Genomic DNA, 26,549 nt, shown 5'->3' with positions numbered 1-26,549 from the left:
GTGGTATCATGGGTTTAGGAGGTACCTGTACTGGATATTTAGAAGGGGGAGACGACCCATCACTCCCTTGGAAGCCTGCCATGCTACTTGGGCTCTGGTCTTGCCTCTCTCAGAGAGTGTGTGTCCCCTGGTTGTACACATCACCTCTAGTATTTGCTTGAATCTTATTTTCAGAGTTGGCCCAAGGGCCAGCTATTCAATAGCAAATTCTATTTGCAGTTTTTTCATACCCCTTCAAGCCCCCTCTTCCTCTCAGGTGCCCAGTACCACCTTTCTCTGCTTTCAAATGTCAAAACCTGCTCTCACTTATGTTTTCTGAAGGGGATCTGATTGCTCAGGGTAGGTGTGTAAAAAAGTCTGGTGGAAGCTAGAAGTCTTCTGGGGATTTTAATGGGGGTCAATCCCTTGAACAGAGCTGTGAAGCTGTTCAAATCTCACCTGTTTGGAAGAGGGTTCTGGTTGAGGAAGGCTCTTGAAGTTGGGAAAGGCTTAATCCCACTCCCAATGTGTTTCATTTGAGAATATATTCCTCTTTCGTTGTGGCTCGCAGAGTCTACTCCCAGGAACAAATTTGAAAATGTGGTGGAAAGTGTGGCTACTAGGCCAACAAAGAGTGGGGTACAGCTTGGGTTTGGGCTAAATGGCCTTTTCAGACTCTCACTCTTTGAAGAGCCTGACTATTGTCTCAGTGCACAGCCAAAGGAGCGCCAGAGAAGCCCAAGAATTGCAGTTGGTGGGGTAATAATAGATTTATTCACTCTCCTAGTGGCGCTCCATAGGAGGTGTTTGTGAAACTTTTTGAAACAACTTGGAACAAAACTGCTACCAGAGACTCCATAAGTAGCTGCACCCCAACCATGGAGCTGAAAGATTATCCCTGAGCTGTTGAGCTTGAAAGGGAACCAAAGCTATACAGACCAGGGGCCCCATGGAAGATGAAGGCAGCAGCAGATGGTAGAAGCTCCCCCCAGCAGGAAAGTCTTAGGAGCAGCTCTGCCTGTGAGCTCTTGGAGATTGATGCTAGGTGTCATAAGTTCGACTTAGTTCAGTGCCAAGGACGTGGTAGATATACTCTAAATGCTTGCTGAATGAATGAAAGGAGGTGGCTACGAAAAGCGTATACTAATGGAACTCTCTAGAAGCCTCCTTGACTAGTACTAATCAGCAACTCCCTGAGTTCTTGAAGACACTGCTATGAGCTGCTGCCTGCAACTTCTAAATAGCTCACAGAGTAAATCGATGGCCTCTGCCAGGGAGTCCTGTAGGCCCTGAATGGAAGCTTTGGAAATTTTGACAACAAGTCTAAGAGTTCCTCCAAGGAATTCCTTGATATCTTTTTTAAAATTTATTTACTGTATTTATTTATTTTTGGCTGCGTTGGGTCTTCATTGCTGCGCTTGGGCTTTCTCTAGTTGCAGTGAGCGGGGGCTACTCTTCATTGCAGCGTGCGGGCTTCTCATCGCGGTGGCTTCTCTTGTTGCGGAGCACAGGCTCTAGGCACACGGGCTTCAGTGGTTGTGGCACGCGGGCTCAGTAGTTGTGGCACACGGGCTTAGCTGCTCCGCATGTGGGATCTTCCCAGACCAGGGCTCGAACCCGTGTCCCCTGCATTGGCAGGCGGATTCTTAACCACTGCGCCACCAGGGAAGCCCTTCCTTGATATCTTACCATAAAATCCTAAAGCCTCTAAAAGGAAGTCTCGAAGCCCCTATCTGAAATCCTTGGAAGTCCTACCAGGGAAACTTGGAGCCCTGGCAGGAAGTGCTGGAAATACTGCTAAGAGTGACGGACAGCCTGTTAATGTTGTGTTGTCATATTGTCTCTGCCTTTGTAGCAACAATTCCTGTTGGAGTAGGGCATGAGAAGGAAGGTTATTATTGTTTTGTTTTAATACTGGTGGCTGTGTCTTAGTCACTTGGACCCAGAGGGCCCATCCAGAAAGGATAGGGCATGGAGTTTACAAGTCTTCAATCAAGATGGTGGGATTTGGGGAAGGCTGGTCCTCATCAGTGGTCAAGTGCAGGGTTTGAAACGATTTCTTGATGTTTTTGGTTGAAGGATGGAGATCTTGGCCTGTGTGTATTACTGTGTTGGGTCAAGATGTAGATTCCTGGCAGGTATACTGTTGAAAATGGGAGAGCTTGCAGGCAGCCAGGTTGGAGCACAGATTGTGACAGGAGTAGGTACTATCTAGATAATCATTTCTGACCCACTGGGAACCAGCAGAGAAAAATAAGTCATTCTTTGTTCACAAAGAGATGATTCGAGTAGTTCTACTTACGTACTCCGATGGTTTCTTTCTCTAGGCTTCCCTGCAAAAAAAAATTCAAAATGTATTTAGTTGTCAGAGAGGAAGATACACAAACATTCAAGTATTGAGATTGTGAGATAAGAGACATATTCATGGACATCTCCAAAATGAATAAAATATACAGACGGATACTGCAGCAGAGGAACAGGGATAAAAACACATTTAAAAGAGGGAGATTAAAGTAAAAGGAGGCAGTAAAGACTGAGAAATCAAGGCTCACTCTATCAGAAACCAACATACAGGAAGTGCTGTAGTCTGTAGAACAATATATCCAGGCATCTCTGTCACAGTTGGTCAGCTTCTTTAGAAACAATTTCTTTCTGTAATTCTGAGAGAAGAAGATATGAGAAAAGATAAGTGGTTTAAGGAGTGTGTCTGAATGAAGCAGATATGGAAAGGGACAAGGGGATATCATGCGACTGATGGATAGAAAATTTTCTTTCCCCTTCCAACTCTCCCTAACATGTTTTTAGGTATAAGATCTAATAGAATGAAGGAAAAGAAGAATTGGGTGGTATATTGGGGGACCAAGACCAAACCCAGGTTTGGTGAGTTGCTAGAAGGACTCCCAGGATGCAGAATATAGTGGTACTCCGAGCTGGGACTTATTACAGCAAAAGGATGCAAAGCAAAATCAGCAGAACAAGGTGCATAAAGCAAAAAGTCTGGAGTCTTCTCCCAGTGGAGTCACACAGGACATGCTTAATTCCTCCAGCAATGAGTCATGACAACACATTTGAAATATTGTCTACCAGAGAAGTTCGTTAGAGACTCGATGCCCAGGGTTTTTACTGGGAGCTAGTCATATAGGTACCCTCTGCTTGCGATGTGCCAAAATCTCGGAGGAACAGAAGGAACTCAGGTGCTCAGCACAAACCAGATTATTTGTATAAATGGTTTAGGCACAGATATCCATTCTGATCAGTTAGGGTGGCAGGAATCCTAAATCCAACTTCCAAAAATCCAAGTTCCTAAAAGGCCACCAAGGGCCAGCCTTGTATACAGGCTTTTCTAGCACAGCAGTCTCAAGCCTGCTGTGTTAACCCTTTTCTGCTCAAGTTGCTTTGTCTGAGTGCTAGCTGATGTACTCCCCACAAGCCTACGTCTCTAGTCAAGCTAAAAAGTTGAAATCTAGCCCTCACTTTGGGTATCATTTGAATGACCCAAAATGGTGTAGTTGCTGCCGAGTGGCTTTGCTGTGGAAAAAACAAGGCTTGGTGATTGCGGGAATGTTCCCAATTAGGCTTAAAATGGAGAGAAGTCTTGGTGTCTGTTCTGAAACCTGATACCTCTCCCTACCTCCACGACCTGATTAACTTAGGCATTGAACTTGGCCGCCTCTGGAGGGCTTCCTTTGGCTGTTAATAGCATCTGCCCTGTGTGATTGGGGGCCTTCTTTTGGTATCACAGTAGACGGGTTGGAGAAATGAGGGACTTTGCACATAAAGGAACCCACATAAAGGGGTTCCAGCTGACAACTCCAGCAGAGGTTCTAGCTGACAATATCACTGCTAGACATGACACTAAGTCTTCAAGACGACTCCAGCCTCAGCCACTGCATGACTGCAACCACACGAAAAATCCTAAGTGAAAACCATCTAGCTGAGCCCAGTCACCAACAGAACCATGAGAGAGAGAGGAAAAAAAAAAAGTTGCTCTTGTTTTCAGTCATTAAATTTTGGGGTAGTTTGTTATACAGCAATAGCTAACTGGAACTAGGTTAGTAAACGTTTTTTGAATGAATGAATGAATGAAGATAGAGGGGGTCTGCTTCAGCTCCATGTGACTCTTAGCTGGCAAGTCCGTTTCCCTTCCCCATCAGGTCCTGGAGTTCCTGAAAGCCCTGGTTCACAAAGGAAAGTCTGTGCTCTTCAGACCTATTAAGAGGAGACATGGAAACTCTCTCCCCAGGACGGAGAACACAGCAAGGCCATGTTAGGTCTGTCTGGGATAGCAGAGAGCAGCTTGTCTGTGAGCTCTTAATCTTGAGTCCATGAACAGCTTCAGGGGAACGAACATGCATACATTTTGTGTGTGTGCACATACATTTTCCTGGAAAGAGAGTCCCCGACCCTAACTTTCATCAAATTTTTAAGAGTCTGTCCCAAAAATGTTAGGACCTACTCTTCTAGTCTGACTATCTCAATTTCTAGGTTAAAAAACTGAGAACACTTCCCTCTCTGGTAGCAAGGTGGAGTCGGTACCCTGAACAAGCATCCTTCTGAAATCAAATTCTGACTAAAATTTTTTTAATTTCTTAAACACACTGATGAGCTGGGGGGAAAAGTAAGAAATACTGAGGCCAAAACCCCAAGAATCCAGAGAGGTAAGCTAAGCATTGAAATCAGCTTTTATCTCAAGGACTTCATAAGGTCAGCCAATCAGTGATAGACCTCCCAGTCTTGAAAATGAACTTGAACTTCAGTTTTCATAGCCTCATGGAGGTAAGAGGATAAGAGAGAAACTCAGGGCACTCAAGGTAGAAGACCTAATAAACCTCTAGCCCCACAAGATTAGGACCCCAAAAGGACTGAACCCTCAGCGAATGGGGGCTACATAGAAGCACTACCACTTCCCAACACACTGCAAAGAAAAGTGCCCATCTTAACTTGCCTCTTCTCAGGGGACACTAAAATGCCCCCTGAGGATTCATAACCACAGGCATCCCTCATAAGGGTTGGAAGCCCCCGCACCACGCTCCTGTACCTCCCTCCCTCTCCTTCCCTCCCTCTGGCCAGGAGCCTGGGACCCCAGCTGTGAGTCAACCCCAGAACAGGGTGTCCAGCCTCTTCTTCCCATGGCCGAAGTCGCCCACGGGGGCTCTAGCTCTCTAACCCCCCGCCTGGTCGCTGCCCCTTTGAGAACCTGGGGTCCGGGGAGGCCGAGGGCTCCGGTCTCCGCTGGGGAAACTGGACTCTGGCTGAAGCCCCCAGGCAGGGGCTGCGCTGCCCCGGAGAGAAGCTGTCCTCCTGCCTGTGTCCAAGGCCGGCTCTGGGGGTGAAGGCGTCCCCGGGAGAAGCGAGCTGTTCTCCACTCCGCCACCCCCTCCCCAGGCGCCCGGCTCTCCAGCTGTTTTCCTCCTCTGGGCTGTGGGACCTTCTGCAGATCTCCTCTCCTCAGGATGAGGAAAGCAGATGGCTCTCCCCGCCAAGGCCCCCAAGCGTCCTCCCGCCTCTCCCAGCAGGCACCTGGCTCTCTGCTCGCTTCATTCTCCCGTGGCCGCGGCCCTTCTCCACAGTGACAGGTGACGGGAGCAGGGTGCCCTCCACCCCTAGCCTTACTCTCCGGGGTCAGGGCCTGTGCCTGGGGAGGGGAGGCTGGGTCCCCCTGGGGAGGACCTGGCCGCCCAGCAGCGGGGACACCGGGGCAGGTTTGCCGGGACAGGCCGGTGGCTCAGAGGCGTCTGTCTGTGGGCAGGGCCGGCTCGGAAAGTCACGGCGCACCTGCAGGACCCCTCACCTGCCTTTTCAGAGTGCTCTCCCTCCACCCCGACAGTGGCTCTCAGGCGTCCCTGGGGTCATATTTTCAGGAAAATGGGCGTGTGGCGCCCTCGCTCATCAAAGCAGCAGCCGGCGCCTGGCAAGAGTCCCCTTGGGAGAAGCTTTCCCCTCAGAGCAGCGGTTCTCAGCTGCGAGTGAGAATCACCTGAGCGCTTTTTTTTTTTTTTTTTTTTTTTGCGGTAGGCGGGCCTCTCACTGCTGTGGCCTCTCCCGTTGCGGAGCACAGGCTCCGGACGCGCAGGCTCGACGCACAGACTCCGGACGCGCAGACTCAACGTACAGGCTCCAGACGCGCAGGCTCAACGTACAGGCTCAGGACGCGCAGGCTCAGCGGCCATGGCTCACGGGCCCAGCCGCTCCGCGGCATGTGGGATCCTCCCGGACCGCGGCACGAACCCGCGTCCCCTGCATCGGCAGGCGGACTCTCAACCACTGCGCCACGAGGGAAGCCCACCTGAGCGCTTTTAAAAACCACCGATGTCCCGGCCTCACCCACACCGGTTGAATCAGCACCGCCGAGGAGGGGCGCCGCAGGGTGGGCCTTAAAGCTTCCGGATGGTCCAAACGGGCGGCATTTGAGCCTCACAAGGACACCGAAAGACAGGTACTGTCGTCATCCCCACCGTACAGGCAGGGACACTGGGCTCCGAGAAGTGAAGCCACTTGACCGGGGTCAGAGGGCAAGTGGGAGGGGTGAGACTGGAGTCCCAAACGGGAGGGGCGGGTGGCCCCCCTGCTGACCGTGGAGCTGGGCTTCCAGGAGGGCTTCGAGTGGGACCACGAGATGTCAGGCTGGCCCAGGAGCCTGGGCCTCGGGCGGACTCAAGAGCTGGCCCTGTCTCCCCACAAATGCGGAGACATTTCTGCCACCTCCTTATCCAAAGCGCTGGGCTGGGCCTCCTCCAAGCCCCAGGACGCGGTGGGTCACTTCCACTCACCCAGCCGGGTCGTCTCTGGAACAGTGTGCCCTTTGGTGATGGGGACGATGCATTTTTGAGGTGAAATATTGTATAACAGCCAGGAACGGAAAATATTAAAAGCCCACGGGTGCCAGCAAGGTTTGCACCAGGGTCAGAAAGTTCAGAAAAAGGAGGCAGACTCCCTGCAGTGGAGGCCATGGGGTGGGGCGGGATCAGGTGGACCACCCACACCCTGGATCCCAGGCTGCCTCCGTCTTCAGGGTGAGCGGGAGCCTTGCCTGGGCCACGGGAAGGTCCCAGGGTGGTGACCCCAAGATAGGGTTACCAGATGCCTGTATATGTAGAACATGTCCTATATAATTTTGCCCGGCATCCTATGTTGACCTTGTCAGAATGCCCTGAATGTCTTATATTTGGCTTTTTTCAATAAATTGCAAGAGTTTGGCAAGTAGAGCTTTCCTTCTGCCACAGTTACTGGTGTTTCCATTGCTTAACCGGCAGCACTGGCTAAAAATCAGTGCTCCCTCCCCAGTAAAGATCTGGAGAATTCCTTATGGTCCCTCCTGCAGATTTAGCTGAGGGAAGACCAAAAGAGGGAACTGAGAAGTAAAAGCACTTATTTTGCATATTCAAGAAAGGGAGAAACAATTCTTTAACCAAAATCCCAAATCAATAACCACTGCTAATTAGAAGTGACTTTGGATCAACACACAAGGGAAGTCTGAGAAACTATCACAGTCAGGAAGGGTCTGAGCAGACGTGATGACTAATTATAATGTGGGCTCCTGGATGGGATTCTGGAACAGAAAAAGGACTTGGGTAAAAATTAAGGGAATCTGAATAAACTATAGGCTTTAGATAATAATGAAGTATCAATGTTGGTTTGCTAATTGTGATAAACATACCATATGAATGTAAGATGTCAATAATAGAGGAAAATGGGTATATGGAGACTGTACTATCTTCACAGTTTTTCTGTAAACCTAAAACTATTCTAAAATATTTATTAAAAAAAAAAAAAGCAAATTCGGGTACTGAGACACTAATGGGCTTCCCTGGGCAGAAACATTGCGTACATGTTGCCAGGGGATTTTTGTTTTTCTGGGCCGTGCTATGGAGCACACCGGATCTGAGTTCTCCAACCAGGGATGGAACCCATGCCCCCTGCAGGGGAAGCTTGGAGTCTTAACCGCTGTGCATTCTGTGTGACCCCATAAGAGGAAGAGAGTGCAGGGAAGCCAGCACTGATTCTTCCAGACCCCACAGGTGTCTTTTCCCCTTCTGACCTGGCTATGTATCCTTGCCATGTCTCTATAACAAGTCTTAGTCATGAACACGACTAAACGCTGAGTCCCATGAGTTCTTTTAGCACATTTCTGAGTATGGAGGTGGTCTGGCAGACCCCTGACACAGTTGTCATTCAGTATTCTTCAATTCTGTTATTCAAACCTTGTTGCCTCTCTTTAACAAATGCAGGTGTGAGAATGTCAGTCTATTTGAAGTACTGAAACGATAGTTAAATGCTGAAGAAAAGACCCCAATAATCCATGGAGTGAAGCCTACTTATTTCTTGTTCATATTTTTCAGTATCTCTTTAGCAATAGAATTATGTATGCTGAAAGAACAAACAGCTTTATTATAGAACTCCTTTACTTAAAGGAATTTGTTGAATGCATTAAAGAAAGTATTGGCCAAAAAAAATGAGCCTTTTAAGTGTCAAGGATGTCCTTAAAAGGAACATTATTTATGAATAGGTGAAGAAATTCCTACTTGAAGTGGATAATTATTATGGCACTTACCATGACTCTCTTTTGAAATGGTTTCATTCCCATGGAATTCTTTTACATGGAGTTACTAAATATTCTCCCAGCATGGGAGCAAGAGAAATTTTCGTATGTGGTGTTGAATAAGGGAACTATCATCAGAATAAATTTTGATGATAGTGCTCTTTTTAGGTCAGTGAACATTTTAAAAAGTCATTAGTCGGGACTTCCCTGGTGGCGCAGTGGTTAAGAATCCGCCTTCCAACGCAGAGGACACGGGTTCGATCCCTAGTCCAGGAAGATCCCACATGCCGCAGAGCAACTAAGCCCGTGTGCCACAACTACTGAGCCTGTGCTCTAGAGCCTGTGCTCCACAACAAGAGAAGCCACCGCAATGAGAAGCCCCCACACCACAAGGAAGAGTAGCCCCCGCTCGCCACAACTAGAGAAAGCCCGTGCTTAGGAATGAAGACCAAATGCAGCCAAAAATAAATAAATAATAAATTAATTTTAAAAAATCACTCTAAAAAAAAAAAGTCATTTGTCAAGAGATGCAATGCAGCCCAAAAAATGGAAAAGAAACTTAGGCCATGAAAGATGGTATTGTGTGTTTCAACAAATAAAATTTGAAGAACAATTCTCAGTTGCTTATATGCCAGTACATGCTCAAACTAGCTCATAACATTAATGTTAAATGTGTTTGCTCATTAATGAATGTTTAATACACAAAATAATGCAACGAGTTAGATGTGATCACCGTAGAAGCTATGTTACAATGCAATGGAATTTAGACTGTTACTGTAAGGAATTTTTTTTATTTTTATTTTTTTTTGTGATACGTGAGCCTCTCACTGTTGTGGCCTCTCCCGTTGCGGAGCACAGGCTCCAGATGTGCAGGCCCAGCAGCCGTGGCCCATGGGCCCAGCCGCTCAGCGGCATGTGGGATCCTCCCAGACCGGGGCACGAAGCCGCGACCCCTGCATCGGCAGGCGGACTCTCAACCACTGCGCCACCAGGGAAGCCCACCATAAGGAATTTAATAAGCAAATTCTACAAAACAAAGATCCACCAAGGAGAGCCAAATCGTCAGAGAAATCTAATTAAACAGGCATGTAATTTAGATATTTTGATATTTCAGATAAATAATAAATACATTTTAACTTAAATAATTTTAACTTAAACATGTTCCACACAATATTTTTCAGTATACATTACATAGGCAATTAGCATTAACTATCAAACATGCACGGAGTACCTGTTATGAGCCACACACTTTTAATCATATTCCCTTTGGCAGAAAACCCCTGATGGTGTCAGAGTTGAAACATCATTTACCTTTACTCTCCATCCCTTATCCACTCACCCCAAATCACACTTCAGGGAGCAGGTGAAGGGCAGTCCTGGGAAACAGCTCCTGGGGGTGGGGGGGCTCTTGTTCACCTCTTCCTTTTCCCAGAGTTTCAGTCCTTGGAGCCTGTAGTCTGGCTCCAGTAGCTTTTGAAAGCTCTCTTCTGGAAGGCCTACCCCACTGTCCATCATCAGCTCTTAGGTTTGTTGAAATTCTGGGTACTCTGATTAGAGCTGGTCCCTCTTACAACCTCAGCCCCTATGAACCCTCACGCCCTGGGCAAGTGCCTCACCTTCCCTACCAGAAGCACATTTACCCACAAAATAAAAACTCTAATCTCATACTTCTGTTATTCAGGGCTTTACTGTGCTCGGAGAATATTTACAAACATGGTTCAACAACACTACTAGGCAGGCAGAGTGGATTTTATCCCCATTTAACAGATGAGGAACATAACCTCAAAAAGATTATAGGCAGCCGTTATGCACTAGTGCAGTCATATCCGTTCATTTAATAGTGAAACGATTCTAAACCAAGTAGTAAATAGCTATTGCCCCAAGACTCCTAAGTGCTTCTCTTGCTCCAGATGTCCCAGACCCTCCCCAGGACCTCCTCGACCTCACCACAATCCACCAAGGAAGGATTAATGCCTAGCACAGCCGGAAGTTTGGGGACCATCCTCTGATGAGCCAGACTCTGCCTTACATCAGCATTTATAATATCATCCCTGGTTATATGGCTGACCAAGATCACATGACTAAATAACGGAAATGGTGAGGAAAGTTAGACTGAGATAAAAGATACAAACAAAGCTCTCACTTTAAGGGGGTAGAGATACAGCATAAAACCTGCCTTAATCAGTGTTTATCTTCCCTTAGTCTCCCTTTCACAGCATTCTAACATTGTGTGTGTATAAAGCATCCGGTGATAATTCACATTCTTTTTTTAAATCTTATAACTGAAATATTTATACAACTTCCTTTGTGATTAAAAGCATAGTTTAGGAGTTGGAGCTGGGTTGTTCCTTTTACCCTATCTGAGTTAAAGGGTTTTTAATTCCAATATTTATCTTATCACAATTGATGCAAGGCTCTTGGCAAGATACCTACATGTTTAAGCAATTATCCTGGAAGTCAAGATATCAAGAGCCACCAAGTACACTCACAGGCATTTCTAATGCTCATAGGCAGGTATGTGTGATAAATCATATATATCCACAAGAAGAAAATATCATCAGATGACACCTGAAAGAACACATATGTCTGAATTGGGGATTAAGGTCACATCCCCACTTCCCTCTCAATAATGTCTCCTTGCTTATCATTGGGTCTGGATTATTATGATGATGGAAGGGGAACTTAACTAGGATGAGATGGTGAGAAGTATTCAATATGGCACATGGGCTTTCAGCTACATTAAGCCTGTGACAAAGGGTACTCATTTGAGCAAGGCTAGCAATATAGCTAACCATGCAGCCAATAAATTTTCCTAGACTGTTGTGAGCTGAACTGATCTCAGTACTCATTATGTGACCCCAATGATTCCAGAGGCCACAACTACTAATGTGGATGTGGGATGGGCTCTGGAAATTCCCAGAGGTGACCAGCAGAACCATAGGCAGACTCAGAATGAAAAGGGCATTCATCCGAAGGTTGAGTGGGAATGACAGCCGAGGAAAAAGGTTAGTAATGTTTTCGATGTTAGAAAGTGAATGGACAAGTGATAAGTGATTGAGCAGACCTGAGAAAGCTGAAAAATAAGGCGAAAAAGACCTATAAGAGACAGGACAATTTTGGTCATAGATTCATCAAATTGGGAGGCACTGGGTGTCTGAACACAGGGTGCAGGTAGGGGTTGAAGTGAGCTAGATAGACTAAAAAAATTATTTTTACTTTATCAAAGTATAATTTTAAATTATACCAGTTTAACTTAAGCCACTTTAAGTTAAATTCAATAACTTTTACCAAGTTGTATAACCTTCACCGAAATCCAGTTTCAGAACATTTTTATCCCCTTAGTTAGATCCTTGCGTCCTTTTGGAGTTAATCTCTACACCTATCTCAGCCTCAAGTAACAACTAATCTATTTTCTGTCTCTACAGATTTGCCTATTCTGGACATTTCATATAAATGAAATAATATACTATGCGATCTTTTGTATTCAGTTTCTTTTACTCAGCATGATTTTGAGGCTTATGCATGTTGCAGCATGTATCAGTAGTTCATGAATTTTTTGGTTTGTTGTTAGTCTTAGGAACATCTTTTAGTAATATGTCTTTAGAGAGTATATAACGTGCAGAATGGACCAGTCATCACAGTGTTTCACAGAAATAATGCTACCCTGATTCATCTACACAGCTAACACTCTGAGGAAGATCTTATATAAATGCATCTTTAGAGAATGTATAAAATGCAGCACAGAACTCTGAACACAGTGTTTTACAAAAATTAACACTATCCTGATTCATTTATATAATTAGCACTCTCAAAAACATTCTTTTTAAAATTGTGGTAATAAACACATATCATAAAATTTACCATCTTAACCATTTTTAAATGTCCAGTTCAGTAGTGTTAAGTATATTCACGCTGTTGTACAATAGATCTCCAGAACTTTTTCATCTTGCAAAATTGAAACTCTATATCCATTAAACAACAATTCCCCATTTCCCCTTTCCCCAGGCTCTGGTAACCACCATTCTACTTTCTGTTTCTATGAATTTGACTACTTTAGATGCCTCATGTAAGTGGAATCATGCAGTATTTTTCTTTTTGTGACTGGCTTATTTCACTTAGCATAATGTCCTCAACGTTCATCCATGTGACAAAATTCCCTTCCTTTATAAAGCTGGAGAACATTCCGAGATATATATATATATCGTACAACATTCTTCTGAAAACTTCCCCCATCTGTATCAGGAGACAATAGTTGTAACTTAACCCGTGCACACAGGTAACACCCCAGGTTTCCCTAGTCCTGACTGCCCTGTGTAGCACAGACTTAAACCCTTCCTGTGTTAAGGCCCTGCCCAGCAGAAGTTTTTGTAAGACAAGCAGAGCCACCTTGTGGTCGATTTAGAAAATTGTGTTTGAGGCTGCGGTCTTGAAGAAAAAACGTTAAATGAGGATGACCCTGGAGGCAGGAGAGAGGAAAAAGACTGGAAAGCAGGACTCATTATCATGGAACCTTGGGAGAAGAGATATTTATTGTGTTTCCAAAAAAAGGGTAGGGTTCCATTGGCAACCAAGTTTAAATGCTGAGTTAAAGTTAAAACAAGTATCTTCTCTGACCCTCTAGTGTGTCCTCTCTCAGAGTAGTAAATCAGGCAGTATTTAAAAATTGATTTGAGGGGTGCAGAGATAAATTAGGAGTTTGGGATTAACATATACATACTACCGTATATAAAATAGGTAAACAACAAGGACCTACTGTCTAGCACAGGGAACTGTACCCAATATCTTGTAAAACCTATAGTGGAAAAGAATCTGGAAAAGAATATGTATATATTGGGTTGGCCAAAAACTTCATTCAGGTTTTCCCATAAGAGCTTATGGAAAAAACCCGAACGAACTTTTTGGCCAACTATATATGTATATATACACACACACACACACACACACATACACACACACACATGTATATACACACATATGTGTGTGTGTATATATATATCTGAATCACTTTGCTGTACACTTGAAACTAACATAACATTGTAAATTAACTCTACTTCAATTAAAAATGATTTGATCAGGGAGCCATTTTTTTATACGAAGTGTCTCAAGGATTCATATCTTATGACCTAAATCTGATAAATAGTTTAGAGCCGCATGGCGAATGAGACAGAAATCACCCCTATCTATATGTGGGAGTATTCCTCCAATCTTAGAGAAATCTAATTATTAGAGAACAACAACAGTCTTTAATGATAACACTAACTCAAAGTATCAGGGTGTGGAATATTTCAGTTGGACAGTTCCTTCAAGCACATTTGGAATACCTCCAAGCAGGGCATTCCCTTCAAACATGTCTGAAAGATGGCCCCAGCCTGTGTTTGACATGCCTTGGACCTCACCATCTTTGGAGCTCGCCAAGTTGAGGTAACTCGTTCCCTTTCCGTTCAACTCTGTAAGAAAATATTTTCCTTTTTAAAAAATTTTTATTTTTTAATTTTTTTAATTTTTTATTTTTTTGCGGTATGCGGGCCTCTCACTGTTGTGGCCTCTCCCATTGCAGAGCACAGGCTCCAGATGCACAGTCTCAGTGGCCATGGCTCACGGGCCCAGCCGCTCTGCGGCATGTGGGATCCTCCTGGACCGGGGCACGAACCCGCGTCCCCTGCATCGGCAGGCGGACTCTCAACCACTGCACCACCAGGGAAGTCCCTCTTTTTTTTTCTTTAATTTTTAATTGAAATTTTATTTTATACTGGAGTATATTTGATTTACAATGTTATATTAGCTTCAGATGTACAGCAAAGTGATTCAGTTATACATATATCCATTCTTTTTCAGATTCTTTTCCCGTATAGGTTATTACAGAATATTAAGTAGAGTTCCCTGTGCTATACAGTAGGTCCTTGTTGATTATCTATTTTATAAATATTAGTGTGTATATGTTAATCCCAAACTCCTAATTTATCCCTTCCCCCTACTTTTCCCCTTTGGTAACCATAAGTTTGCTTTCTAAGTCTAGGAGTTGGTTTCTGTTTTGTAAATAAGTTAATTTGTATCACTTTTTTAGATTCCGTATATAAGCAGAATCATATGATATTTGTCTTTCTCTGTCTGACTGACTTCACTTAGGATGATAATCTCTAGGTCCAACCACATTGCTGCAGATGTCATTACTTCATTCTTTTTTTATTGCTGAGTAATATTCCACTGTATATATGTACCACTTCTTCTTTATTCCTCTGTTGATTGACATTTAGGTTGCTTCCATGTCTTGGCTATTGTAAATAGTGTTGCAATGAACTGGGGTGCACGTATCTTTTCGAATTATGGTTTTCTCTGGACATACACCCAGGAGTCGGATTGCTGGATCATATGGTAGCTCTATTTTTAGAAAATATTTTCTTATACTGGGCTGAAGTTAGCCTCTGTACCTTCCATGAATTGGTCTTAGTTCTGCTACTTGAAGTTCCTCATAGTGCCTGATCTTTTTTCTCCATGACAGTCTCTCACATATTTGCAGAGTTGCTATTTCATCTGGAAATCTCTTCCAAGGGAAGCTTCCCTAGTACCTTCCACCATCTGGTAACTCAAGGTGGTTTTCAGACCCGTCAGGCTCATAGTCACCATCCTAAAAATCCTTCCTTTGTATCAATGTCCTGCTTCAAGAGTGTGCAGCTTGGGGCTTCTCTGGTGGCACAGTGGTTAAGAATCCACCTGCCAATGCAGGGGACACGAATTCGAGCCCTGGTCTGGGAAGATCCCACATGCTATGGAGCAACTAAGCCCATGCACCACAACTACTGAAGCCCGCGCGCCTAGAGCCATGCTCTGCAACAACAAGAGAAGCCACCACAATGAGAAGCCTGCACACCGCAGCAAAGAGTAGCCTCCGCTCGCTGCAACTAGAGAAAGCCCACGCGCAGCAATGAAGACCCAACACAGCCAAAAGTAAATAAATAAATTTATTAAAATATATATACATAACAAAAAAAAAATTTTCAGAAAGATCTCATATCCTATTAACACCCTTACCTTTTTTCCAACCTCACATTGAACAACAAAGTCTAAGTTATATCCACTTAGGACTTTAAAATTAACTTAGTCTAGATTTCCTCACATTTTAAAAGCAAAAGTCTATATTTTCAGCCCTAGGACAGACTTACGTTAAATTCATATCCCATTCTTTATGCTTTGGTGCCAGGCTACTGAACGTCAACGTGAATTGATTCCATTTACTCCAACTTTACAATTTCTACCATTCTTTCTCACTTGTGCCTCAAGGTATAAATTGTTTATATTTCCTGTCCTGCTCAAATCAAATGGTTTCCCTTTATATTCAGTAAATGGTGCCTGTTTATACATAACTTTTACACATATATAATAGAGCAATATCATATAGTTAAAAACCAAATACCTGGGTGCCTAGAGGAAAACACCATTTGCAAGGATTTCTTTTTTCTGCATGACTGGTATAGACTATGCTTTTAAGACAGCATAAAGCATTGCTAAAATCATTAAAATAGTACAGATGGTACAGCCTTCAACTTCTCCCAGTTTGCGTTCTTATTATACAGAGAATCAGAGTCATGGTAAAAGGTAGCCAGAAATGCGGGCAGCCCTTTTTCTTTGAAATCATAGCTTAGAACCCTGACTGGCCAGCCCAGTGGTCCCCAGATAATTGACTGAGCCCTTCCCCTGTACCAGGGACACTGCCTGTGTTCAGGGCCCCTGGGCAGAGGCAAGCCTAGGCAAAGGTGTCCTTTTAACCTCCAATCCACAAAGCCATCAGAGCCTCTGGCTGTTCCTGAGAGAATAACCCACCCCAGCAAGATTAGAGAAGGGTAAAGGAATGGCTGAAACTCACCCATATGAAGCTCAGTTTTATCAAGGGAAGCTTTTTAATGGGACTGCCCTTATTAAATAATCAGAGCCAGCCCGTTCATGCCTTAAAGGCGCTACTCTTCTCAGGGACACCCAGATTTTAAAAACTGCCCGTTGGACTTCCCTGGTGGTGCCGTGGTTAAGAATCCGCCTGCCGGGCTTTCCTGGTGGCGCAGTGGTTGAGTCCGCCTGCCGATGCAGGGGACACGGGTTCGTGCCACAGTCCGGGAAGATCCCACATGCCGCGGAGCGGCTGGGCCTGTGAGCCATGGCTGCTGAGCCTGTGCGTCCGGAGCCTGTGCTCCACAACGGGAGAGGCCACAACAGTGAGAGGCCCGCGTACCGCTAAAAAAAAAAAAAAAAAAATCCGCCTGCCGATGCAGGGGACACGGGTTTGAGCCCTGGTCTAGGAAGATCCCACATGCTGCGGAGCAACTAAGCCCTCGTACCACAACTACTGAGCCTGCGCTCTAAAGCCTGCAAGCCACAACTGCTGAGCCTGTGTGCCACAACTACTGAAGCCCGCGCGCCTAGAGCCCGTGCTCTGCAACAAGAGGAGCCACCGCAGTGAGAAGCCCCTGCACCGCAACGAAGAGTAGACCCCGTTCCCCGCAACCAGAGAAAGCCCGCGCGCAGCAACGACGACCCAACGCAGCCCAAAAAATAAATTAATAATTTAAAAACGAAATCAATAAAGCATTGATAATAAAAATTGAGCAGAAAAAAAAAAACCTGCCCGTTTTAAGTCGGTTTCTTCAGAAGCAGACGCCCAGAGGAGAATTCAGATGCAAATTCTTTATGAACAAAGGGCTTCCAGAAGAAACTGGTAAAGAGATGGGGAAGTAGGAGAGAGAAAGGTATGGGTGGGGTTCAGGACACGCTACTCCCAAATATGGCATCTTAGCACACTGACTACCTTAAGATAAAGGAATTTGAGAATCCGGCAGAAACAGGAAGGACGCTCTGAACTCACCCTTCTTCCCTGAAAGCAGGAGATAAATCTCCCATGTGAAAGGTGCCCTCCCTGTGCTGGGAGGGAGGGAGGCATCCTTATCACCAGAGACAGGGAATTTAGGGCCAAGAAATCTATCTAAACAAACTTTGTTACCTCTTCACCACATTACTATCCCTAGCCCGAAGCTCTTGTCAATTCTTCAGAAATTTATCATTTCTTTGTCTAAAAGGTATAAAAGCTTCCTGGTCTGTTCACTTCTTTGAGTCTCATATCTCTGTGGGGCTCCCATAGGTACATATGTCCATATGTACTTTAAACTGTTTTTCTCCTGTTAATCTGTATTTTATTACAGGGGAGTCTCAGCCAAGAAACTAGAAGGATAGAGGGAAAATTATATCTCCTGCCCTACAGGTGCGAGCTCAAACAAAATCCTACAGAAGGTGGCTTCAGTCTGGACAGAGTCTGTCCAGATCTGAGGCAAGGGAACCGGGTTCCAGTGTCACTGGCTAAGGACTGCACAGGCGGAAATTTCCAGGCCTTTCAGGCTCTGTGTGCAGGTGGCCAGGCGTCTCCCGTAGCCCAGGGCAGTCCTCCAAAGAAGAATCACATGTGAGTCACAGGTACCTGAAGTCATAGCTCCCGGAGCCTGCGGGAGGGGCTAGCAAAAGCATCACAGGGGAGCACCAGAGTTGTGCCACCCTGCCCTGCAGGGCCTTACCTGAAAAGAAGTGGTAGGAGCATTCTAGATGATTGGGCCGGGGACCCTGAAGAGCCTGAGTCTGCTCAGACTGCCCCTCAGTTGTGATGCCGCCCCTGGCTGTGTGGCTTCCCCCACAAGGCCTTCGGCATGGCTGTCTGAAGCCGGGGCTTCTTGGGATGTTCTGCCCACCTGAGGGGAGCCCCAAGTGGAGCTTCACCTCCCAGCCTGGAGCCTGCGTGTGGTCTGTTTACCTCTGGGGGAGTCAGTAAAGGTCATCAAGTTTCAAAGCCTGCTTGGGATTGCAGGATCAGAGGATTTAAGAATACTACCTAGGTGGCCATGTTTTTCAAAGAGAATTATTGTTCACTTTCACTTTTGCGTGAGGCTTCCTGATTTCGCTGGTGCTAAGTGATTCCAGCAAATCCCTCAGAGGAGCGAAGCCCCTCACCCTAAAGCTGCTGAACAGGCTTCGCCCCACGTTCATTCCTCTCCCCTGCCTCTATCTCCCACTCTGTCACCGTGCACCCCCCCCCCCCCCCCCCGTTCCTCCTGCTCTCGTTTTTGTCTTTCCATCCCTCTGCCCTTCTCCCAGCTGGGTGACCAGCTGTTGGAGCTGGCACCACGGAGACACAGGTGGGGCCACCTGTCCCTGCCAGGCCCTTCTGCGCCTCCAGCAGCTGTTAGCTTGTGGGCATTTCAAAGGCTCAAGCAAAGGGAGGGCAACAGGAGGGGTTAGGAACAGGCCCTGCCAGGCTGGGCCTGAGTGTGGGCCAGCAGCCGTCATCAGCCTGTCCTGGAAAATCAGACTGAGAATTTTCAGCCAAATCCAAATCATGGGTCCTGTTAGGAATCACCCAGGTTCCAATTCCAAGTTGTGTTTACATTTTGGAGCTTCAGAATGTGCTAAAGCTTGTTCCTACATGAATGCAATTTTAAAATCCTCTTTCCAACAGCTGATTTAACTTCAACATAAAAAAAAAAAAAGAGGAAAAAAGAAAGCAACCTTTCCCCTGATGGGGCTGTGGTTCTATACCTTACCCTAGAAATGTTACAGGAGTCCTGAGATCAGAGTGGAAACCAGCTTAGGTTTGCGGGATACTCAGGAGGCCGTTTGGCACACAGGATATTGTACTGCTTCAGTTATTACCCTGCAGCTCAAAGTGAAACAGGAGGGAAGGGGGCAGAGCACAACCTTTGAAAGAATAACATAGCCTGAGGACATGACCTAAACTGATTAAATCCAAATGGGTCCAAGATGGCGGACAAGTCGACTTCCACTAGACCTTGAGCCTCAGTATACACTCACTGTTAACACATCAGCGAGCTAAATAACACACCCACAGGGGCCAGGACAGTTCCAAGGCCGACCATAAGAATCAAAAAGTGAGCAGTGGTCCAGTTCCTGGAAATCCCCACCCCTTCTCGAAATAGCTGGACTACTCCTCCCACTCATTAGCCTATGAAATTACCCACCCCTATAAAAACTGACAACCCCATACCGTGGGGCCCGCTCTCACCTTCTGAGATGGCCCACACTCTGTCTGTGGAGTGTGTTTCTCTCTAAATAAATCCACTTCTTACCTATCACTTTGTCTCTCACTGAATTCTTTCTGCGATGAGACATCAAGAACTTGAGTTTCATTAAGTCCTGAAACCAGGTGTGTGATCTCAGTTGGAAGACTGTGGGTTTTGTCCCACAGTTCAAGTCCCAGTCTGGGTTTTGGCTGGGTTCAAGTCCCAACCTGAGGTGCACGGTTTCAAAAGCACAAAGACATTATGTTGTGCTTTTCTTTTATTTCCTTAAGGACTCTGGTTATTTTTATTTATCACATTAGGATGAGCATTTAAATACAAACATGGAAAGCACCAAAGAATTCTTTACTCCAACCTCTTTCTGTGATTTAATCCCAAGACAGTTTGTGAAGAAAAGCAGTTTCTGGGGTAGATGCAGTTAATTGTGTTGTGTTGCCAGCATTGGCTAAGGGAAACCATATACTTGCTACTTATGCAATTTATACTGCACAAGGAAATGTTTATAATTAAAATATCAAGAAGTCAAATACATTATAGAGTAAAATGTATAAGGAGATAAGCATAATATGTGATGAAATATTTATCTTTTCACCTAACATTTCTTTTGATCCAAAGAACCAGCACTGGCTGTGTAGGGATAGTGTTGAAACTGAGTGTGAGTAACTATGTACAGTCAACTAATATTTGACCAGGGAGCCAAGAATACTCAATGGGGAAAGGACAGTCTCTTCAATAAATGGTGTTGGGAAAACTGGATAATCATCTGCAAAAGAACAAAATTGGACCCCTATTTTACACCACTCACAAAAATTAAGTTGAAGTGAATTAAAGGCTTAAATGTAAGACCTGAAACCATATAAAACTCCTAGAAAAAAATATAGGGGAAATCTCCTTGACGTGGGACATAGCAATGATTTTGTTTAATATGACACTGAAAACACAAGCAACAGAAACAAAAACAAGTGGGACCACATCAAATTAAAAAGCTTCTGCACAGCAAAAGAAGCAATCAACAAAATGAAAAGGCAACCTATGGAGTGGGAGAAAATATGTGCAAATATATATCTATCTGATATTCAAGGAACTCATACAACTCAATAACAGAAAACCAAATAATCCAATTTAAAAATGTGCAGAAGACCTGACTAGATATTTTTCCAAAGAAGACATCCAAATGGCTAACAGGTAAGTGAATAGACACTCAACATAACTAGTCATCAGGGAAATGCAAATAAAAACCACAATGAGATATCACTCACACCTGTTAGAATGGCTGTTACCAAATGGACAAGAGATGACAAATGCTGGGAAGGATGTGGACAAAAGGAAACCTTTGTGCACTGTTGGTGGGAATGTAAATTGGTGCAGCCACTATGGAAAACATTACTGAGGTTCCTCAAAAAATTAAAGGTAGAACTACCATGTGGTCCAGCAATTTCACTTCTGGATATATATCCAAAGGAAATGAAACTACTATCTCAAAGAAGTATCTGTACTCCCATATTCATTGCAGCATTATTCACAATAGCCAAGACATGGAAACAAGTGTCCATCAGTGGATGAATAAAGAAAAGGTGATATATGTACATACAATGGAATATTATTCAGTCATGAGATAGAAGGAAATCCTGCCATTCGCGACAGCATACACAGACCTTGAGGGCATTATGTTAAGCAAAATAAGTCAGACAGACAAAGATAAATACTGTATGATTTCCCTTATATGTGTGATCTAAAATAACCGAACTCATAGAAACGGAGAGTAGAATGGTGGTTTCTATGGACTGGCATGTGGAGAAATGGCAAGATGTTGATCAAAGGGTATAAACTTCCAGTTATAAGATGAGTAAGTTCTGGGGAATCTAACGTACAGCATGGTGACCATAGTTAACAATATTGTATTACATATTTGAAAGTTGCTAAGAAAGTAGATCTTAAATGTTCTCACCACAAAAAGAAGAAAAAGGTAATTATATGAGATGATGGAGGTTAGCTTACTGCTTACTGTGGTAATCATTTTGCAGTATATGTGTATCAAATCATCATGCCATACACCTCAAACTTACACAATGTTATATGTCAATTATATATCAATTTAAAAAAAAGAAATTGTGTGTGTTTGAAGCAATGGGTTGAAGAAAATAATTCTTGCAAAATGCCTGGGCCACAATAAGTTCTAAAATATGGTAGTTAACTATGAATAACATTTTTTAAAATCCCATGGTCAGTTAAATTTTGCAAAGTTTCATTTAAACAAAATTAAGCAGGTATCTTTACTGCAGCGTGTCTCAGAGCCATTTATATGCTAATTCCTATCAGCTGAAAGTCTGTTTTGTCCCCACATTTACTGATGAAATCATAACGCCCAATGAGATAGTGTTAGGAAGTGGAGCCATTGAGAGATGATTGGGTCATGAGGGTGCAGCCCTCATGAATGAGGTTATTGTTCTTATGAAAGAGGCCACACACAGCTCCCTAGCCCCTTCTACCCAGTGAGGACATAGCCAGAAGTTGGCAGTCTGCAATCTGGAAGGGGGCTTAGCCAGAACCTGACCATGCTAGCACCTTGATATTGGTGTAGAGGTTCAGAACAAGCCTCCCCCAAATGTGTCACTTTTGCATGAGGATTATTTTGAGCTAAAGGCAATCAAGACCCTGCGGTTCCAGGGAAACTACTGTCCCTCCCTTAGCAACCTAGAAGAACTTAAATTGGGGATTTTTCCCAGAAAATAATTATTTCTAGAGATAAATTTTTATCTAAATGACCCCATCTATATGGCAGGGCACCGAACATCTGCTCTTCTTCTTATGGTCCTGTGAATGACCCTTCTGTCCTTGGAAGCCCCAGGCCCCTATCCCATTCCTTAGCTCAGGGTGGCATGTACACCTCATTTTACCTCTCAGTCTCTGAACCTCTCGTGTGTATGGGGTTCCCGTATACACGAAATTAAATTTGATTTTCTCCCGTTAATCTGTCTCATGTCAATTCAATTCTTAGATCAGCCGGAAGAACCTAGAAGGGTAGAGGAAAGTTTTCTTCCTCCCCAACATTGGACTTGCAGCCTCCAGAACTGTGAGAAGTAAATTTCTGTTGATTACAAGCTATTCAGTCTATGGTATTTTGTTATAGCAGCCCCGATAGCTAAGACACTGTGAGTCTTGTGAATCTTGGAGAGGAGTGGTATAATGCCCTCTAAATGCCAGACTCATATGAACATAGAATCCCTTTTTTCCTACGTAAAGACTGACTGTTCTCTGGAACACATTTTGGGAAACTCTTATTCAACCCATTCAGAAGTGAAATTTCATTCAGAAGTGAAATACATTTTAAAACCCAATGTCTAATACTATATGTTTTATGAGATGAAGATTTTTCACTCCCATTCACCTACCACCTTTAGCTACCTTTATTTTGTCTGTCTATTTCATTAGTTTGTGATCAATTGCATCTTTGTACAAATTTTGGCAGAGGGAGGTCTTGTCAGTGGATTTTAAAATATATTCAAGGGTGGTCTTTAATGGATATTAAAATATAATATAATATATTATATACTATATGTAATGTATGTATACATATATAATACATTATATTGTATAATTATTATATATACACATACATACTATATAGATATATTGTATATTAGTATATACTTATATGTATGTATGTATATGTACTTTACTTAAGTAAAGCCATTTCTTTTTCCTTTCATCATCAACACAGAAACTGGTTTCCTTTAACTTTGCAAATTTGAATTAAAAATGAAGACATTAGGGCTTCCCTGGTGGCACAGTGGTTGAGAGTGCGCCTGCCGATGCAGGGGACACAGGTTCGTGCCCCGGTCCGGGAGGATCCCACATGCCGCGGAGCGGCTGGGCCCGTGAGCCATGGCCGCTGAGCCTGTGCGTCCGGAGCCTGTGCTCTGCAACGCGAAAGGCCACAACAGTGAGAGGCCCGCATACCGAAAAAAAAAAAAGAAGGCATTAAATTAGCATTGAACTAAGGTAATTTGGGGGAAATAAGGACATCTTAAAAAGAGAAAATCCTTTCAACTCAGATTTGAAGGAGTGATAAAATGAAATAAAATCTTCCTAACGTATTGCAGTCTTAAATTTCTTTAAAATGTGAGCACTTGATTTGACTAAGCATGAAATTTTAACTACACTAAGTACTTCATCTCATGTCTCTCCTTTTTTTAAATGTTTTTACTTTTTGCAAATTTCACCCCTTGCTCAGGCTGTCAGGAACTGTCTCTAACCCTTCATGCGCCCTATAAGCTCTTCACACAGCAAATACTGCAGCCTGGTCATCTGCGCAGTACACATGTTTAGTAATTAAAACTATAACCCAGCTGTATACAGCAGGGTAAAAATTATGTCTAAATTATAAACGTGAAGCACTCAAAATCCTGAAGTGCTTTTGAAATTATTAAAGATTAAATTATGTACGGTTAAACTTCTGCAGAGCATTTCCCAAAATACAGTTTGCAAAACTCTAGTTCCTCAGGCTACTAAGCGGGTGGCCTATAATAGAGTGTCTTTGGTCAAATAGGTCTGGAAAAATTGGTTTAAACCAAAGCTTCTCAAACTCTCTGTGATGAAAAACCACTTATTTTTTTTATTTTTTATTTTTGGCTATGTTGGGTCTTCATTGCTGCACGCTGGTTTTCTCTAGTTGTGGCAAGTGGGGGCTACTCTTCCTTGCAGTGCGCGGGCTTCTCATTGTGGTGGCTTCTCTTGTTGCGGAGCACAGGCTCTAGACACATGGGATTCAGCTGTTACAGCACGCGGGCTCAGTAGCTGTGGTGCAATGGCTTAGTTGCTCTGCAGCATGTGGGACCTTCCCAGACCAGGGCTTGAACCTGTGTCCCCTGCATTGGCAGGTGGATTCTTAACCACTGCGCCACCAGGGAGGCCCCACTTTTCTTTTATTTCCAATTTTTCTCAGGCCATTTTTGCCAAATATAGTAAAACAAATCACCAAATAAATGAAATTTAAAAGGCACACAGAGACTCGATTTCTTTTATTGTTATGGTCAACAAACATTATTCTGTCAAATTTCTCTATAAAGTTTCTAAATGCTTAACTTACTCTGGTCATTTCAGTACTTATCAGAGCCCAGGAAGAAAACAATTCAAACATTCAGCTGACCAACTCCACAGATCATATTTTAAGTTTAAACAAAATATAAATGTTTTATTACCTAAGTACTTCTCAGAGATTTCAATATAATAATGGGCCTTGTAAATCTATAAGAGATAGATTCCACATGTAACATTTAGGACATTTCCCCAATTAAATAAGAGCGCAGAACCTATTCCTTTGATTGGTTTTATCAGCACACCCTATGGAATCTGTGTTCTATGGGAGATACTTTGAGAAAAGCTTTTAAGAGTGTTTTGTTAAATTCTAGTTTCCTAAAAACTGTAGCTCCACGCATGTCATGCAGGTTAACCTTTGCTTCCCAGCACATCTATATTTATAGACAATTCCAAATTACCTAAAGAAAGATGGATGAACAGAGGGACAGATGGAAAAGAAGGAGGAAGGAAGGAAGGAAGGAAGGAAGGAAGGAGGGAAGGGGAGAAGGAAGGAGGGAGGAAGGAAAACTTAGTATTTATTTCACAAGCAGCAGACAATTATATAATTGTCAAAGAGAAAAAAATAGTCTGAGGGTTAAAAATTATTTGAAAGTTGCTTCAGTCACAAGGCAATTCTCTTTCGCAAGCACTTTCTTTTTTAAACTCTGAAAAGTAGTTGCCAGATATCCTGACATGTGGTGCTAAACATAGAACCTACCAGAATACCATTGCTCATGTTCTGGGAATGTGCTAATTCATAACGAGTGGAAGCTCATTAGACTGATTCCTCGTGTGCTAAAGTTCACGAGGCTAAAATGTGCGGGCATGTGGTCAGCCAGCCTCATGCATGCTTTCTACTCACCTAGGCAGCAGCATGGGTTCCTTTACTGTCTTCTCTTTCCCAGACTTTCCTACCTCTGAGACCTCAGACATGGCAGCCGATGATACCAGCCTCAGCAGTCAAGCTTGAGATTATCTGGTACTGTGTCCCGACCTTCACTACTAAACAGGTGGTCTTCCTGACACCCCTTGTAGTCTGTAGGTTCTTAAAAAGTACATAAAGAAGATGTAGGTGGGTATGTCAAAGACACCTCATAGGAAATATTTAAGGATGCAGAAGTGGAGAGCTTGAGGGCCCTGGACTGCCTACACCAATTGGTTCGGGGCACCTGGCCCATGTTCCCAGAACCTTCGACTGAGGTCTGGCTTCTGGCACAGCCTGGATGCTGTGTCTCCTCAGACAAGTCAGTCACCTTCTCTGGACCACAATTCTTTATTTTATTATTATTATTATTATTTTTTTTTTTTTTTGCAGTACGCGGGCCTCTCACTGTTGTGGCCTCTCCCGTTGCGGAGCACAGGCTCCGGACGCGCAGGCTCAGCGGCCATGGCCCACGGTCCTAGCTGCTCCGCTGCATGTGGGATCTTCCCGGACCGGGGCACGAACCCGTGTCCCCTGCATCGGCAGCCGGACTCTCAACCACGGCGCCACCAGGGAAGCCCCACAATTCTTTAAAGTGATGCTAGATGACCTCTGCAGTTCTTTCCAGAATCTAATTCTGTAATCCTAAATAAAGAAATAAGGCCTTGTACTCTGCAGGCCACTATTTTCATGCATGTTAGCACGTTTCTGCTCCTAATAGTTGAGTAGTTTTCTTACCCAGAGACCTGTGTTTTTTCCCAAACCAGTTAATTCCAATTGTACTTGCTATGTGACATATTTATTTAAATATTGAATAAACTGTTAAACTTTGAGTATAAAAAAATAAGAAGGCCTAGCACAAATACAAGAATTATCTAAACTGTAACCCACCACATAGATGGATAAGCCTAGCTTGCACATTCTTTTTTTTCTTTTTAACATCTTTATTGGAGTATAATTGCTT

General features: G+C 43.9%; 1 protein-coding gene across 1 annotated transcript in view; it reads left to right on the top strand.

The window, feature by feature from the left end:
- The first annotated feature begins 4,749 nt into the window (after positions 1–4,749).
- LOC116748563 (brain acid soluble protein 1-like) overlaps positions 4,750–26,549 on the top strand; it is a 65,503-nt gene continuing 43,703 nt past the window's right edge. Inside the window, exons 1-3 of the mRNA XM_032621704.1 lie at positions 4,750–4,755; positions 5,841–5,945; positions 6,572–6,730. Of these exons, the coding sequence (XP_032477595.1) occupies positions 4,750–4,755; positions 5,841–5,945; positions 6,572–6,730 (270 nt within the window). The remainder of the gene's footprint in view (positions 4,756–5,840; positions 5,946–6,571; positions 6,731–26,549) is intronic.

Source organism: Phocoena sinus, chromosome 2 (genome assembly GCF_008692025.1).
Source record: "Phocoena sinus isolate mPhoSin1 chromosome 2, mPhoSin1.pri, whole genome shotgun sequence".
NCBI lineage: Eukaryota > Metazoa > Chordata > Mammalia > Artiodactyla > Phocoenidae > Phocoena > Phocoena sinus.
Note: the sequence above shows the minus strand (reverse complement) of the source record. Positions and strands in the feature narration are given on the sequence as shown.